Raw genomic sequence first — 17231 nt, forward strand, 5'->3', positions numbered from 1 at the left:
CTTCAGCTTTGATAGAATTTGATAAATACATATTTTCAAGCCATCACAAATTTCTAATAACCCTCATGAGAATGTTGAATTTTAGGAAAATATTCTCAACCTCTTGTAAATAGTTAAAAATATTTTGAGCCCTGTAGGCTCACTGCTTCAAAACTATGTTTCTAACTATTCAATTTGAAAAAAGAAGAATGTTCCTCACATAAACCTGAGAAAAATGACAGGTTTGCTTAGAACAAGACAAGAAAGGAGTTGTCTGAGAAAAATAGGAAGGGAAAGTGGTGGTGAAGGGGCTATTGTGGAAATGAGGATCATGGTGGTCTCTGCACGTGGCGATGAAGCGTGGTTAATAAGGGATCTGACTGGCTGATAAAGGGTGTGTGTATATGTGTGCATGTTTCTATGTATGTGCATGTGTGGGAGAGCGGGGAGAGGGTTCATCATACATCAAGTGAAGGAAGGGCATCTTCCTGACCCATGAAGTACTTTGGATCTCTCATGTCACATCCTGCTCTCCCTGGAACCCTCTCCTACCATTTATTCTTCTCTCTGTCATCTGCTCCAAAAGATGATAACCTCCAGCTAGAAAAACCTTGATTTAGCATCTACGTTAGTAAAAAGTAAAAAGTTACACAAATAGTTCTCATAAACAAGTGGCTACTGCATAATTTAGTAAATGACTTTTCTTCTAAAAATGAACAAGCTCATTTATTCTAGCTTTGTTTTCAACACTTCATTTAAAAAACAAAGCATGGTGGAGTTTTCTGTAAAAGAAAGGTAGTTACTTTTTCTGAAATGTAAGCAGCTTCTCTTTTGATTAGACAAGTAACACAAACTTATCATTAAAGAAATCAGACAGTACCAAAACATTGTAAAGAAGAAAAATCACCTCTCATCTCACCACCCAGATAATTAAAAACAAACAAATTATAAACAAAAGCCATATGGGCCATTTTGCTGTATATTGTATCTGCAGAGAGAAAATGGTAGAAACATTTATCTATTAACTACAGCTATCTCTGGGTGGATCAGCAGGAAGGGTCAAGAGCCCAATAAAGATGGATTTAAGAGACTGAGGCCTGGGATGCAGTTCATAGTGTGGGTGAGACCTACATGCACCCAGTAATGGGTGGAGGAAATAATGGGAGTAAAAATTGGAGACATCATATAAAGACCATGTATTTCATGGGATTCTGTTGTAAAAGGGAGCATTGAAGTTGTAGCTGACTGAGAAAAGGAAGTCAGGAAAGAGTTTTTTTTTTTTTTAAATTTATTGATTTATACTTAAAAGGAAGTATTTACACATTTGTTTGCTTATGAGGATGATCAAAAAGATCAAATTGGTGATGGGAGGAGATGACGGAGCTATGCAAGGGGACAAGGTAGGAGCTCAACAGGCCAGACTGACTTTAGCTAGAAACCAGGATAGTTCATCTAGTAACAATACTGGTTTACAAATATTCTTTGTTTAAGAATTCTTTTCCTTATCATATTTACTATAAATATTTTCCTTGGTTTGTATTTTAGTTCTGTCAAAGCCTTTTTTTTTCCTCCTAGAAAACACTTTAAATTTTGAAAATATTTTATTTTTTGACACTTCCATAAATGCATACAATACATTTTGATCCCACCCCCAATTGCCCTCCCTCTTCCCCCTTCTCTCCTACTTAAGCACTTTTCTTTTCATTTGATCCCTATTCTAGTTCAATGCCTTGTTTATTTTTGACCCAGTGATTTAAATTAGGGACCCTTGTATAGTCATTGGTGGGAGGTTATTTACTAGATAATGGCCATCATCCAGTGGCTATCCCCTACTTCCCTTCTCCCAGAAATCATCAGTTTCAACTATACTGAGAGATATGGGGGTCTTGTGGGTTCCTCCCTCACCTGTGACATATTGACAGGCTCAATCAATTGTAGGAAGCCACCTCTGATGAACTCATGGGTGTAGCCAACTTGTATCCAGAAGACAGCATTCTGCAGCCCCACTTCCCATCCTCCTCTCCTGATATTCTTTCTGCCCACCCCTTCTTCTGGAATGTTCTCTAAGACTTGGAAGGTGTAGTTTGGAGGTCATGTTTGGGACTGAACACACACTAGTTGCTTATTCTTGCTAACTTGGCTATCTGTGCATCTCTGTGTTAATCTGTACTTCTTGCACAGAGAAACTTTGTGTTTGAGGCTGCAAGCAGTACCAATATGTGGGAAAAAACATAGATATTTAGGGGACAGCTTGACATGCTACCTGATTAGCATAGTCACAATATTGGCATTGCAGTCAGGTTCGCATTGCTGGTAGAAACCACACAACCAAGGGCAGCTTGTGGGAAAAAAGAGGTTTATTTTGGCTTACAGTCTCCAGGCAGAAGCTCCATGATGGCAGGGAAAATGATGACATGAGCAGAGAGTGGACATCACTGCTTGGCCAACATAAGGTAGACAATAGCAACAGGAGAGTGTGCCAAACACTGGCAAGGGGACACTGGCTATAATACCCATAAGCCCGCCCTCCAAAATACACTGCCTGTATGAGATGTTAATTCCCAAATCTCCATCAACTGGGAACCTAGCATTCAGAGCACCTAAATTTATGGAGGACACCTGAATCAAACCACCACAGTTGAGTTCCCCCCTAGGGCCACAGACTTCTGGCCAGATTCACAGTACCAGACATGATTTCTCTCCTGTGGAGCAAGCATCACATCCAGTTGGAGAGAAATTGGTTATTCCCATAACTCTCCTGCCACTATTGCCATTAGTGGACAAATCTTGCTGTGCAGGTTGGTTGTGAAGTACATAGGGTCTATAGCTGGATAGGCTTGTTGATGACTTTTCTGTCTCAGCAGCTTACATAGAATTTTCTGGTTATGAAGGAAGTTATCTTGTAGGGAGGAAGCTTCTTGCTCAGGTACAGCTGAAGCATGAGTTGTCTTCAGCAGTAGGGACTTACTGTTTAAGTTTTCGTGGACAACCAAGAGCAATACCAATAGCCAACACTGTTTTAGGGCCCTTTGGGCTTCCCTGACCAACATCTTATTGGGAGGTAGTTCATCTGTTCATCTGGAATTAAGGTGTTTTTTTAAAAAGTATGTATGCATATATGGCCATACCAGGTTTCCTTGCTGTTGTAAATGAAGGCCAGACATATGCACCAGCTTTGCATCCAGCTTTATGTGGGTGCTGGGGCACTGATCTTGGACGGCAGGCTTTGTAAGCAAGTGCCTTTAACTGGGGAGCCATCTTCCCACCCTACTTGTTTTTTGTTTTGTTTTGGTTTTTTTGAGGCAAGGTCTCACTCTAGCCCAGGCTGACCTGGAATGCACTATATAGTCACAGGCTGGCCTCGAACTCACAGCAATCCTCCTACATCAGCCTCCCAAGGGCTGGGATTAAAGGCATGTGCCACCACACCCAGCTAATTTTATAGTAACACTTATAAACCCTTTGATAGTGAGCGTGAGTCACTATACTATGTGAGACTTCTTTTGTTTCTTCACCTTGGATTATTTTTTGTTTTCCTGTCCTGGAGATGGAAACCAGGGCTTCCTGTATGCCAGGCAAGCCTCAACCCTGGGCTATATTCCCCGCCCTCTTGTTGTGCTAGTCAAGGTCATTCTGAAGGAAGGCCCGAGGAAGTGATGGTTTTGAACGAGTTCCCCACACTCACAAGCCTCCATGCAACTAACTGCAGAAGCAGGAGCGTTCTTAATTTTCAGAAGTCTGCTGATCCTGGGATTTTAGGGACATTTTCCCTATAATTGAGCATGCTGAATACATTTGCTCAGACCCAAAAAACACATAACCAAACTGTTTTGGAACCTCTAAGAACTAGGCTGAAAAGACCCTGATCCATCTTTTCTGTCATATGAGATGAGGGGTTCAACTTTGTCATAAGGATTAGGGACACTGTTCTTGGGATGGGATGGAGACAGTAGCAACTTCTGACCATAAAGTCAAAACAGATAATATGAAGACTCATATATGAACCCAGCGAGTTGGATGAAATAGGTATTCTGACTAACTAGCACCCCATTACTAGAAGAGGGGATCCATATATTTCTTGGATGGTTTGATAACATGATCTGTGAGTATATATGTCTGTGTGTGGACCTGGGAAGGAACATCATATCTAAAAATGTTCTCCTGAGCATTAGAAGCCCATAGACATTGTAGATTTCCCCCCCATGTTCCTTCAAAACTGTTGTAAGAAATGATGTACAAGTGTCTCAGCTCTGCAAGTATGAAATATGAGGAGGTTAGCTGGGGAGGTTTATATACCATTGCAAGTGGTGAGGAAAGTTTGATGGTTCCTCCAGGCTGATTTATATGAGCGAGATGTCTGGCTATTAACCACTCAGTCTGTGTTCCCTATTAAACAGTGGCTGAGGACTAGTCTGTGCAGCAAGTGGAGACATATGAGCTGTAACTATAAGGAAACTTTCAAATGAAGACTACAACCAAGGATGTACCAACAATAGCATACATGGAATAACTGGGCATCCTCCAAATGGAAATAATTTGAAGGCACCAATAATCATTATGGGTATCATGTTATGATTTTTGACAAAATAAATCCAATTACTTTTATGTTACTAATAGGTTACACATATTTCTCAGGGCCTTTATTCCATCTGTTTTTAAAATGCTGGTTGTCATTGATGTTAGTCAAAGGGTACGGGGATTTCATTGATTATTGTATTGTATTTTTAAAACCCTGGTATGGATTCAGGGACTCAGGCAATGCCATTGTCACCTGTCTTTGTCCTCTATCCTGGTTGCGTTCTCAGGCAGGCTTTCTCCATTGTGGCAAAAATAGCTTAACAAGGAGAATAGCTCTCTATCAGTTCTCTTGAAGCAAAAGGCCCAGGGAGTGGTCTTTGCTTGGCCTGGATTGTGTCTTGTGGCTGGAGAATGCAGTGGTCTGATTAGCAAGATCTTAGTTATGTATTTTCCACTGTAGCCAGAGAATGTGACCAAAGGATGAGATTTCCCAGAGGGAACAGAGGACTCTGTTACCCAGCCATGGAAGGGAGATAGTCAATGGGGAGTTTTCCTTTTAAATTTTTTTTTTTATTTGAGAGTGACAGACAGAGAGAGAGAGAGAGAGAGAGAGAAGCAGAGAGAGACAGAGAGAGAATGGGTGCGCCAGGGCCTCTAGCCACTGCAAACAAACTCCAGATGCATGCGCCACCTTGTGCATCTGGCTTACGTGGGTCCTGGGGAATCGAGCCTTGAACCAGGGTCCTTAGGCTTTACAGGCAAGTGCTCAACCACTAAACCATCTCTCCAGCCCCAATGGGGAGTTTTTAAAAGCACTTTCTCTCTATGTGTGGTGTGGAGCTGATGCCCTGGAATCTGTGAGGCATGGATGGACCAGGAGGGAAGAATGGGTACTAGGGGACTGTTGTCTGAGTTTCATGGGAAAAAAGATTTATTAAGCACTGGTGCAGTGTAGGTTTTGAATGTAAAAATGACTAAAATTTAGTAATATTTTTAAAGTAAAAACTCATATTTTTCTTAATGTCTAAGTTGAAACAAAAAAAATGTGAGCTGAAGGATGGTAAATTGTTCAAGTAAAAAAAAATGGCAGATTCTTTTCTGTTAGCTATTTTTTGAGGAAACTGCTTGTGAATTATCAGGTAACAGACACTGTGTGTGTGTGTGTAGTGGGATGGGGTGTAGGCAAGCATGCATATGTGTAAATTCAATCATGTTTAACTTGATGGCTTTATTTTTACCTTAGTAAAAGTAAAAAAGTTTTATTTTTAGATTAGTAAAAGAAGGCTCATGTCTTTGCTTTCTCCTTTATATGCCTAGAGAACAATCCTTAACATTGGTTAGAGTCCCACTATAAAAGCTGTAAAATTCCACAGAGGGAGGAGTGTGGTTAGATGGCTTTGTTACTGACACTTTGTACAGAATTGTGGGTTTTACCTAACTGTTGCTCTCAGGTGAACACCGTCTGGCCAAGGGTAAAATGGCATCTGTGTTGATTTTGAGATGTCTGTGCCCAGTTGACACCAGCTCTGAAAGTAATATTCAGGTATCTCCCCACTTCCTCAGTAGGATTTTGTAAGTGTACATAAAGTAAATTTTGAAGCTACTCTGGCTACAAGGAAGTTGGATTTTCATTCAGTAAAACTTTACACCCAAGGATTATGCTTTGAAGACTAGTCTAGACAGGGGTTGGTCAGGTCTCTGATATATATTTTTAATATTATTTGTCTATTTATTTAGTGTGTATGTGTGCATGGTATGCATAGGAGCCACAGAGTGTGTGTGATGGCCAGAGGACCATTTACGGGTCTGTCCTCACTTTCCACCTTGTTCTCTCCTTTGTGGCTTCTGGGACATTCTCCTGTCTCTGCCTCTCTTCCTGCCTTAGGTACACTGGGATTACAGAAGACTCTGGCAATACACTCAGGTACTCAGTGCTTTATCCATTGAGCCATATTCCCAGCCCAAGTCTCCACTTCTTTCAAATTTCTTGCTTTGGGTCTCCGTGGCCTACACTTCTGTATTCTCTAATTGAGTAGTTAGAGCTTGATGCTCAGCTAGCTGTGGGCTCCTGTGTTCAGCCTCATCTCCTGGGCTTAACCTTTAAGGAAATCCATATTCTTAACATGGCTTCTTCATTCCTTTTCCTTAGAAACTGCTCACTATGGGGGTGAGGGGGATGATGGGACTCAAAGCTTGCAGTGAAGTTTATTGTCAACACCAGAAGGAGCCATGCATGTACGTGCCAGACATGTAAGCCTTGAGTGTCAGGAGTGGAGGGGAGGGGAGCCATGTTCTGGTGCCTGAACTTGGGCTCTTCAGGTGCTTCCTGGCCATCGAATGAGCTCTGCAGAGGTGAGGAGGCGAGGTGATGATGGCGGCTGGTGTGTTGGAAGGGGGCAGGGCCCACCTGGTCAATAACTAGAAGTGAGAGAGAGAAGTCGCAGGCTGAAATTCTTCCTTTTGAATATTCATATTAAATGATAATTGCCTTCTAAAGACTCTCTTACTTTCTCTATTTTTTTTAAACCTCTTCTGTTGATAAGGGATTTCAGGGAAGCTCTGGTTTTTCTCATCTGTAAAACCTCAATTCCTTTTTATTAATCTTCTTGTGCCTGTGCAATATCAAAATTAATCATTTCTAAAGAAGCTTCTCTTCAGATGTTACAATTTTTTTTGAACCAAACTCACTGTACACAATTTTTAAGCAAAAAAAAAAAAAAGAGGGCTCATAATTTCTATCACATGAGGGACATTTTTCTCCTTTTGCAAGCTTTCTAAGGACACATGTTGATGCATTTTAAAGCTGTGTGGGAAAAGCGAATTTTCTCAGGACACATTTTATTCCTACAAAAGCTGCTTAGGAGAACACACAGTCCATGCCACTGTCCACAGCACTGCCAGAAGAGAGGTCACGAGAGAGCTCTGTTAATAATGGCTTCTGTTTAGTTTATTTTCCCAGTTTGGAGGAAAGAAGATATTATTTATTTGCTTTTGTTTTGTTTTGTAAGAATTATGCAGTTTGAACTGCTTGGATCACATATAAGCCATTTCCACCAGCCAGTATTATGCTTGCTTTATACCCACATAAATATTGTGCCTCACAGCACAAGCTGAAGTGTGCTGAGCGGGGAATTTATTGAACTTACCCCTCCTCATTGCACCCATTCTCTTATCCTTGTCCTTTCCCTTCACCACATTCTTAAAATGTCAACATGTCTAACTTCATTCTGCCCCTGGAGAACAGAGCTGAGAAGCATTCAAGTTTCATGGTGATAGACTTGAACCATAAAGATGGGCTTGTGCCATCAGAACTGACCAGTAGAGCTTGCTCCCAAAGAAGCAGAGAAGCACTTAGCTGGACTCAGACCTCAGCTCTGCCACTTATAGCTTGTCTGGCTTTGGGAAAGTAACTCTGTTTCTCCTTAAACCTCAGCATGTTATGCTGTAAAATGGGGATGGCAACTACATAAATAACACTGAACGTTGATTCGGTACATACCGTCTCCCAGATATTGTGCAATACTTCCCTGACCTAACGTGAGCCTCCAGCAGTCTGATAGGATGGGTCCTGTTATTTTCATTTTACATGAAGCAGAGGCCAGGGAAGCTAAGTCACTGGCCTGAGGTGATATAGCTTAATGATTCCTAGGATTGTGCTAAGGATAAAAAGTGCAAATTTTATTAACCTTGACCATGAGACTTATACACAAGACACAAATATATATATTTAAAACATTTTATTTACTTACTTATTTTCAAGGAGGGGGGGAGCACATGTATATAGGTGTGGCAGGGCCTCTAGCCACTGCAAATGAACTCCACATGCATGTGCCACTTTGTGTATCTGGCTTTATGTGGGTACCGGGGAATTGACCCAGGTTGTTAGGCTTTGCAGGCAAGTGCTTTAACCCCTGGGCAACCTCTCCAGCCCACAACAAATAACTTTTATGAGAGTTGGCTACTGATTGCTTAGAATCAGACCTCCTGAAATTTTTTGTGTTTAACTTTTGCTCCCTACATAGTTCACTTCTTTGATCATGAAACAAAATCAAATAGTGGTTAGTAGCGTCATTTTACAAATAACGACTATCATGCTGACATGACTAGCTGCCTCACTCTTGGCTGCAGAGAAAACAAGTGATGGGGTCTGGGGCTCTGGCTCAGTCAGGAAAGTACTTGCCTTTCAAGCATGAGGACCTGAGTTTGGAGCCCTAGCACCCATATAAAAGCCAGCTATAATCCCAGTGGTAGGGGTTGGGAGGTGGAGATAGGAGAATTCCCAGCGCTTGCTAGCTAGCTAGTCTAGCCAGACTCTGTGAGCTCCAGGTTTAGTGAGAGACTCTGTCACAACTGAGAAATGGGCCAGCGAAGCTGTACGTGAAAACTTCTGGAGGTCCGTTCAAGTACAGCATCCATTCAAGTGCTCCGGGTTCAGAAGAGGTAAACGCCCAGTTCTCAATGAGTCATCACCGTACAGGAGATCACAGCAGACTCAAGATGGAGTTTTCCAGTTGATAGTTTAAACTTCACTGCTTAGCCTTGAAGATAGAAGTTGAAAATTGGTGGTTTTAGACTAGACATACTTTTACATACTTTAATGTAAGTCAGGTGATCATAGCAAAGTCCAGATTTATGACTTTTCTTGAAGAATGATATGTGCCAATGCTGGGTTCATGTGACAATAGTAGTAGCTGGTCCTGTGTCATGCGTGACGTGGCTGGCGTGGCTCTCTCTGTCAGCCCAGTGCTGTGCAATTCCTCAGGACTTGGACCCTGTTAGGGATGTTTGAGTTTGTGGCTCTGATGTAAGCAAAATCAAACAAACAAAAAAGAACCAAATTTGCCAGACATGGTGGTGCATGCCTTTAATCCTAGCACTCAGGGAGGCAGAGGTAGGAGGATCGCCGAGAGTTTGAGGCCACCTTGAGACTACACAGTGAATTCTAGGTTAGCCTGGGCTAGAGTGAGACCCTGTCTTGAAAAAAAAAAAAGAACCAAATTAATTTTCTGCCCTAAAATAATTTTCTCACTTAGCTGATACTCTGGAAATTCACGACGAGTAAGAGAGGTGACAGAAAAGTTGAAACAGGTAAATGTCTTAGAATTCAAGTAAGGAAAATAGAATTCCCAGTGGATTGTGGAAACTGCAGATCAGTGAGCTTAGCATAAGTTCTTGGGAGAGCTAAGTCAGACCCTTCCGAGTAAGCAGGGAAGAGAAATAGTCCACGAGGAACCAGTGCTTGTTAGTCACAAAGACATATGCCCGTTGACTTCCTTCTGTGGTAGGATTACCAGTCTCGAGTAGAAGGTAATTAATATGGTGAATCCTCATTACAAAGAGGTTTGGATAGTTATTTTTGGTGTTCTGTGGAGAAGAAGGAATTAGGGACTAAGTGGAAGACTGGTGGCTAGTTGAACAATAAAACCCAAGGCAATGTCCAGAGTGTCTGTCACCCTGGGTGGATTCTAGCAGGACGACTTCTGTTCAGGCTGGGAGAGACAGTTACTTCACCCTGAGCCTCCTCTCCCACATCCTCACCTACCCGTACCAGGCCCACCAGCTTTGTACCTGGGGCTACAGATGTCCAGTCACACCTTACTTTAAATCCCATGATCTCCTGTCATGGTCTCGTGAGTCATCAGGCCCCATTCCCCTGTCATTCAGATGAATCAAATGTCTTCTCTCGCCAAATGAAGTTTCATAGACAACAAAACACAAACATTTTTATAAGTACCCATTCCTCACCTTGAAAGTCCAGGCATACTCAGGCTGGACTCACGTGCCCTGCTGTGCATAATGCCAGCTTCCTTCTATTTCCTTCTCGTTACCCGTACCAAAAGGTAAATGAAGCCATCACATACATTTCTACCCTGGAGAATGTTTGGACTTCTACTTAGATGGCCCTGGGAATAAATAATAACATCTTCTATCTCCGGGTTGTTCTAGAACTTTCTTCTGGTTTCAGCTCCATGAGTGATATTACCCTCTGGCTCTGGCTTATTAGGATTTTTTTTTCCATCCCATAACTATCCAGGGATCTGTATTCTCTTATTTGTAATGTGTATCTTTGGCCTTGTTTTCCACCTGGCTGTAAGCTCTCTGCCATTCTTGGCAGGCTCTATGGTTTACAGATCTAGGTGCCTACCCTCACTGTGATTGGTTCATCCATAGCAGAGTCACTAGATATATTTATGATGGTTCTTTTGTATGAAACTTGGCTTCAGCATTAACATTAGCACTGTCTCAATGGTTCCCATCACCTTCCTGTCTCGGGTCAACCACTGATGATGACTTCTGCTCTGTCACATGACTGACTTCTCTGTGATGGTCTATCTCAGATTGCCTCATAGAGAAACCTTCTAGAATCTTGCTATCACTTCCTGAATGTCCTGGAAAATATTTGATACATACTATAATAGGTGCCATCATCAGCTAAAAGAGCATCTTTGAATGAAAACTCAGGGTGGCACTTTTCAAATGGAAAGATGACGTGAAGTGAGGATGCAATCAAATCTATTGGAAGCTAAATCCAGAGTTACAAGAATTTCATCCATTGGAAATGACTCACTGAAAGAAATCAGAAGGAACTTGAAAAATAAGTTTGTAGTGTGAATTCCATCCTACAACAGTCATGCCTTTAAGTTGGTACATATGGGTACCTGTCTCTGTTCACACCAGGAGCAGGCATGGCGAGGCAGGAGGTCGACATTTTCTTCAGCTGAGGAAGGGTTCTGTGACTGGAGTACAGAGGAGTTATTTGCTCTTAGACAGGCTAAAACTAGTCCCGTGCTCACCCAGAGCCCAGAAGCTCAAGCAAGTGCCTAAGGCATGAGCACTGGCTGGGGGCCAGAGCACAGTACTGAGCTTGACCAGCATAGCCCTTTAGGAAGGTTTGAATGGACTGTGCTCAGGAGTCCTCTCCAGTCTCAGGCACTTATGCTACCATCCTCATTCTACAGGCTTTGGGATGTATTCATGATGCTTGCTCTCTTCCTACCCCGACAGAAACACAGTGTTGCACTACTGTGATTTATCCTTATTTTAGTCACTGTAAAGACTTAACAAAATGAAAAGGATTGGGAAGAGAATAATGACATGGTAAAGGAATCAAGATACCTGTTCACCTTGTCATAGTCTAGAGAACACAGCTCTGTCGTCTACAGGACTATCTTCTAGCCCTTGAAGGGATGTGATGTGGAGGAGGAATTAGACTCAGTCCATCCCCGGGAAGGTTTATGAGCTCCATGCCTACTGCGGTTCCTAAGGTTACAGCATGCAGAGAGGACATATACATGAGCAGAAGATGTGCACAGAGGTGGCTGTAACACAATATGATTGTGACTCATTCTGTGGTTCACCAGAAGGCAGGAATGAGGGGGAGATTTCAGCTTGGTTTGGGAAGGCCTTTCCTAACAACGAAAACTGCCCCTAACTGAAATGGACTGCCTTGAAAACTTGTTACCAGTCACATGGTCCAACTATTAGGCATGATTTAAAAGCAATTCCTGCTTTGAATGGGGCAGACACAGAACACCTTCAGAGGTGCTTTCTACCTCTTAGTTGTTCCAAGACCACAGCTTGTTTCCTTACCTTGCTTAGAGAGAGATGTTACTAATTAAATGGCCATGTGCTGTGCTTGGTGGTCTAGAAACACACTGGGAAGCATTACTGCTTTATTGGCTTTCCTCAGTGTGGAATGGCATGGGTGTTTGTCTTATGAGGATGCAAGAATCAATAGGCAGGGGTCAGTTATTTCTCTTATTCACAGACCTGGTGATAGGGCTGGCAGGTATAGTCTTGTTGCTGGTGGCTTCTTTTGTTTGCTGGCTTGTGTCAAGCTGTGAGGATCAATGTTGCTCCCTCAAGTGACACAACACTTCTTGTCCATGGACAAGCATCTTGATGAAAATCTGTTTTCTATGCTCCCCACCCTCACCCTGACCCTCCAGGAACCTAGAGAACAGCTATCATGATATGTCTTTAATTCATTCCCTTGCATGGCAGACTTTGAGAATCATTCAAATTTCTACTCCTGCTCTAGAAAATGTATTTTGGCTCCGTACAACAGGTGGGCCCATACCACAGCAACTGCGTGGCCTTTGAGACACAGGGCTTCCAGCTCCATTCTGATTTGGACTGTGCCCACTCTGCTACCTTATAGCCATGGCACCCACTGTCTTTCTCCCACACTGTCTATGGAACATGATGGTCCGAGGCAGTCAGGGCCTTGCTTTCCTGGCAAGCACATTCTGAGGGTCAGAAAGGCAAGGGCTGAGGGCTGGGGAGATGGCTCAGTGAGTAAAGTGTTTGCTATACATGCATGAGACAGGACCTGAGTCCAATACCCAGAATCCGCGATAAAAAGCTGAGTGTGGTGGTACACGTTTGTAATCCTAGCGTTGGGGAAGTAGAGACCAGTGGATCCCTGGGACTCACTGGCCAGCTAGTCTGGTCTATTTGGCAAACTCCAGGCCATTGAGAGACCCTGCCTGGAAAAGCATATGGTGGGCTGGAGAAATGGCTTAGCAGTTAAGGCATTTGCCTGTGAAGCCTAAGGACCCAGGTTCAGTTCCCTAGTACCCACGTAAGCCAGATGTACAAGGTGGCGCAGGTGTCTGGAGTTTGTTAGCAATGGATAGAGATCCTGGTGTGCCCTATTTTCTCCCCCTCTTTCTCTCAAATAAATAAATAAAATATTTTTTTAAAAAGTGCATGGTGTCTGAGAAGAGAAATCCTTGAGGTTGTGCTCTGAACACTACATGCATATATGCACACATGCATATGCACCCGCTCACCCATACATGCATAAAAAGAACAAAGAAAAAGACAAATGCTGTCTGGCGTTTCTCTTCTTCTTCTTGAACTGCTTTTAATTTTGGAGGCCCCTTCCCCCTACCTAGATATGTCAAAAATCACTTGAAATGGGATGTAGAGATAAGGTAGAGGTGACCCATCTCCAAACTATATAAAGCAGACAGACACATCTCTGTAAAACGCCTGGGGCCAGAACTACATGTGAAGCCCCCCCAGCTGCCGTGGCCCCAGGCTGTGGGGACACTGCACTTGTCTTGGCAGACATTTCTCCCTTCCAGGAATTCTCTCCCCTGGGGAGTGAGGGGTGAGTCAGCCTCAGGCCTTCCCCACACACATCAGAGACAGTAGACTGACCCACCAGGTCACCTGTCTATATCTACACACCTCCAAACTGCTAGAATAGCAGAGGTAGAGAACAGAGAATTCCGGCTCCCATAGTCAGTTAATTTTACTTACAGGCTTTTTAAAAGTGCTGATACAAAATTATAATTATTATTTTTGAGAAAGTGTTTCATGTAGCCCAGACTGGCCTTAAACTCCTGATCCCTTTGCTTCTGTCTCTCAGGTACTAGAATTGCAGGTATTTCACATCATGCCTGGCTTGCTATAAAAACATTTGAAGCAGCTTTATTGATTTTACATTTAGAGTGCAGACTGAAGTGGTTTTTAATACAGTCCTAGACTTGTTTGACATTCCGACACTTTTAGGACATTTATAAATTTGCTTACTCTGGAAATTTCATATAAATTGACTTATGCAATATATGGTCCTTTGTGACTGTCTTCTTCCACTTACTGTGAGGTTTTTGTCCTTTTGGTGGGGGGGAATGATTCCATTGTATGATTATAATGCATTTTATTTTTTCACTTGTCAGTTCAATATTTGGGTTGGTTTTAGCTTCTGACTTTTATGAATAAATAATGTTACTAGTGAACAGTGTCTACAAGTTGTTATTTTATTTTATTGGCGGACATCTTTGTTTTCATTTCTTGGGAATATGACCAGGAATTTTTGGGCAATACAGTATCTTTAGATCTAATTTGAGGAGTTTCCAGGCATTTCCCAAAGCAGCTGTTATCCTTTTGCTGGGCTGGTTCATGCAAGCTGTCTTGTCATCATCCCCACAATGACTCTCAGCGAATCTAATGTGCTGCCAGTGTGGGGGAGGGTACTTACCCAGGCTGGATTGGAGATAAAACCAGTGCAGGACAGATGCCAGCATCGTGTCTGAAGGAGAGAGGATTTGACAGCAGATCATCCACACCTTTCAAGCTGTTCTTTCCTTTTTTGCACACATTCATGGTGTATGTATGCGTTTTTCATATGTGTGTTGATGCGCGTGTGCTGGTGCATGTCCCGAGGACAATCTCTGTCATCCTCAGGTACACTGTCTACTTCTTTTTGAGACAGGCTCTCTCATGGGCCTGGAGCTCACTCACCAATTGGATGAGACCAGCTGGCCTGTGAGCTCCAGGAATCCTCCTGTTGCCGCCTACCTAACCACTACTCCTGGCATTTTACATGTGTTCTAGGCATGAACGCAGGTCTTCATGCTTGTGAGACAGTCACACTGCTCACTTAGGCATCTCCCCAGCCCTAAGTTGTTCTTTCTAATCTTTACATCCACCAGTCCTTCCTTTTAGGCTCCTGTTAGCCTGGGCACAGCCTAGGGGACACATTCGTCCGATACTGGAGGGAGATTATCCAGTGCCTATGGATGGCTACCAAGTTGAGTTGATGTGGAAAACTGATTTTTAGTTTGAGTGGGGCCACAGTTGTATGACTCCCACTTCTGGGGATGTGACGTCTCTTCGTGGAAGTGTCATCACTTTGTTGGTGCTATCTGGTAAAAACTGAGTCATGAGGTGCCGACAAAACTCCAGGGCATTTCGTGGGAAACTCAAGGCATTCTGTTCATTCCTGAGATGCTCGTGCTGTCAGCCACTGCTCAGATGGTTAACAACTTGCCTGGGTTGAGAGCCTGCCTCTGTGGCTTTTCCTGGTTTGTCTGAGCGTAGTACAGGCAGTGTGCCTACAGGAATCTGAGAGTGAAAGACAGCTGAATGGTGGTTACACCGGGATTGAATGGATTCAGCTTTTGCACAGCACTGGTTCCAGAGCAGCCCCGTGAAAGGAGGCAAAAACCCCAGCTGTTTTTGTCCTGTGGGCTATAAAAATCTTGGCACCTCCTGGCGATAGGATGAGCACTTCCAAAAGGAGGTTATGGACCAGTCTAAGCCTTGTCTTCTCTTGTGTGTTTATAGCCATGGCACAGGGTACGAGAGTGAGAACCACACTACCCCCATCCTGTGTGGTGCCCAGTACAGAATCCACACCCATGGCGTCTTCCGAGGCATTCAGGTAAGTATGGGATCCCCGATTCAAAGCCTCCTTCCTTGCATCTCCCCCTGCTCAAACACACTGCTCCTTCCCAAAGGGCCAGGTAGCCCTGGCAAATCTTTGCTGTCAGGGAGATCCTCCTCTTTCATGGGGTTAGTAAAGAGCTTCCTCCTCTCCCAAGGATGTGACCTCTTGCCTGACTCCAACTAAGATGCCCCCAGAGGCCCATCCTTTACTGTAAACTCTGCTTCTCCAGACTGGCTGCAGAGTTCTTGAATTAGAGTCAATTGCACTTAGATAAATCACCTGGATCCTCACCTTCTAAGAAGATATGATCTGCATTGCGCCCAAAGGTAGACTGTCTTACCAAGCATTGGTAATGGCAGTAACAGCAGCAGTACCACCTATGGATAGTTATTTTTTGTGTGTGCTAAGAGTGGACTTCAATAAATGGGCTTTATGTGAGCTCCAGGTTTACATAAAAATTACACAGAAAGGGGCCTGGAATGATGGCATAGTGGTTATGCGCTTGCCTGTGAAGCCTAAGGACCCTGGTTTGAGGCCCCATTCCCCAGGACCCACGTTAGCCAGATGCACAAGGGGGCACACACGTCTGGAGTTCGTTTGCAGTGGCTGGAGGCCCTGGCGCATCCATTCTCTCTGTGTCACTCTCAAATAAGTAAATAAAAATGAACAATTTGAAAAAAATTACACAGAATGTACTGAGTTCCTATATCCTGCCTTTCTGCCCCATCTTCACAATTTTCCCACTTGCTGCAATTGATGAGCCAATGTTGCTAGATTCTTGTTAACTAAAGTCCATAGTTTAAGTTCCAGTTTACTTTCTTCATTGCGTTCTGTGGGTGTTAATAAATGCAGAATGTCAAGTCTCTATCTTTGTGGTATCACCGTGTGTAAGTTTGCCACCTTAAAAGCGTTCTCTACACCATCTATCCATCACCCCTTCCCACCACTCCCTCTCCCAGCAACCACTGCTCTTTGCTCAGAATGCCATCTACTACATGTAGCATTTTTAGACTGACTCCTTTCAGTTAACAGTATGGTTCCTATATGTTTACACATGGCCTTTATTCCCTCATATAATTTTTAGTGCATACTTATGAGTTAGGCACTATTATCTCCACTTTATAGTTGGGTAAAACAAAGTCCAGGGAGGAAAGGTGATTTTATCCGAGGTCACATAGCTGAGAAGTGGTGAGGCTGAGACCTCCAGAGCCTGGGTTTTCAATTATACTGCTTCTTTAGGGAAACAGACCTAGTCACAGTTCAAAGGATGGAGAAGTCTCCAGGGAGAGTGAAGGAGGTCTCAGAGAATGCAGCACACTCAGGGGAAGGCCACCTCCATAGAGCCTGTTTTGGGGAGACAGAACCACAGTTACCAAGGACTCCCACTTGTGACTCACAAGCATGAATCAGTGAACAAGAGAAGCATCTAGGTGCTCTCACTGGAATAGTCAGCACCCTGGAAATAAGTTGTGTGAGGGCCAGGTTACTGTGTGATAGGCGGGCAAGGAGTTTGAAATACATGGTGAGGGGTATAGGCCCAGGTCACAGAACT

At 43.3% G+C, this 17231-nt stretch overlaps 1 protein-coding gene across 3 annotated transcripts in view; it reads left to right on the plus strand.

Moving 5' to 3' along the window:
• The window catches only part of Wt1 (WT1 transcription factor), a 49627-nt gene that overhangs the window by 23250 nt on the left and 9146 nt on the right, over positions 1–17231 (plus strand). For all 3 annotated transcript variants that reach the window (XM_045157787.1, XM_045157788.1, XM_045157789.1), the window contains one exon: positions 15577–15673. In XM_045157787.1, the coding sequence (XP_045013722.1) occupies positions 15577–15673 (97 nt within the window). The remainder of the gene's footprint in view (positions 1–15576; positions 15674–17231) is intronic.

Source organism: Jaculus jaculus, chromosome 8, assembly GCF_020740685.1.
Source record: "Jaculus jaculus isolate mJacJac1 chromosome 8, mJacJac1.mat.Y.cur, whole genome shotgun sequence".
NCBI lineage: Eukaryota > Metazoa > Chordata > Mammalia > Rodentia > Dipodidae > Jaculus > Jaculus jaculus.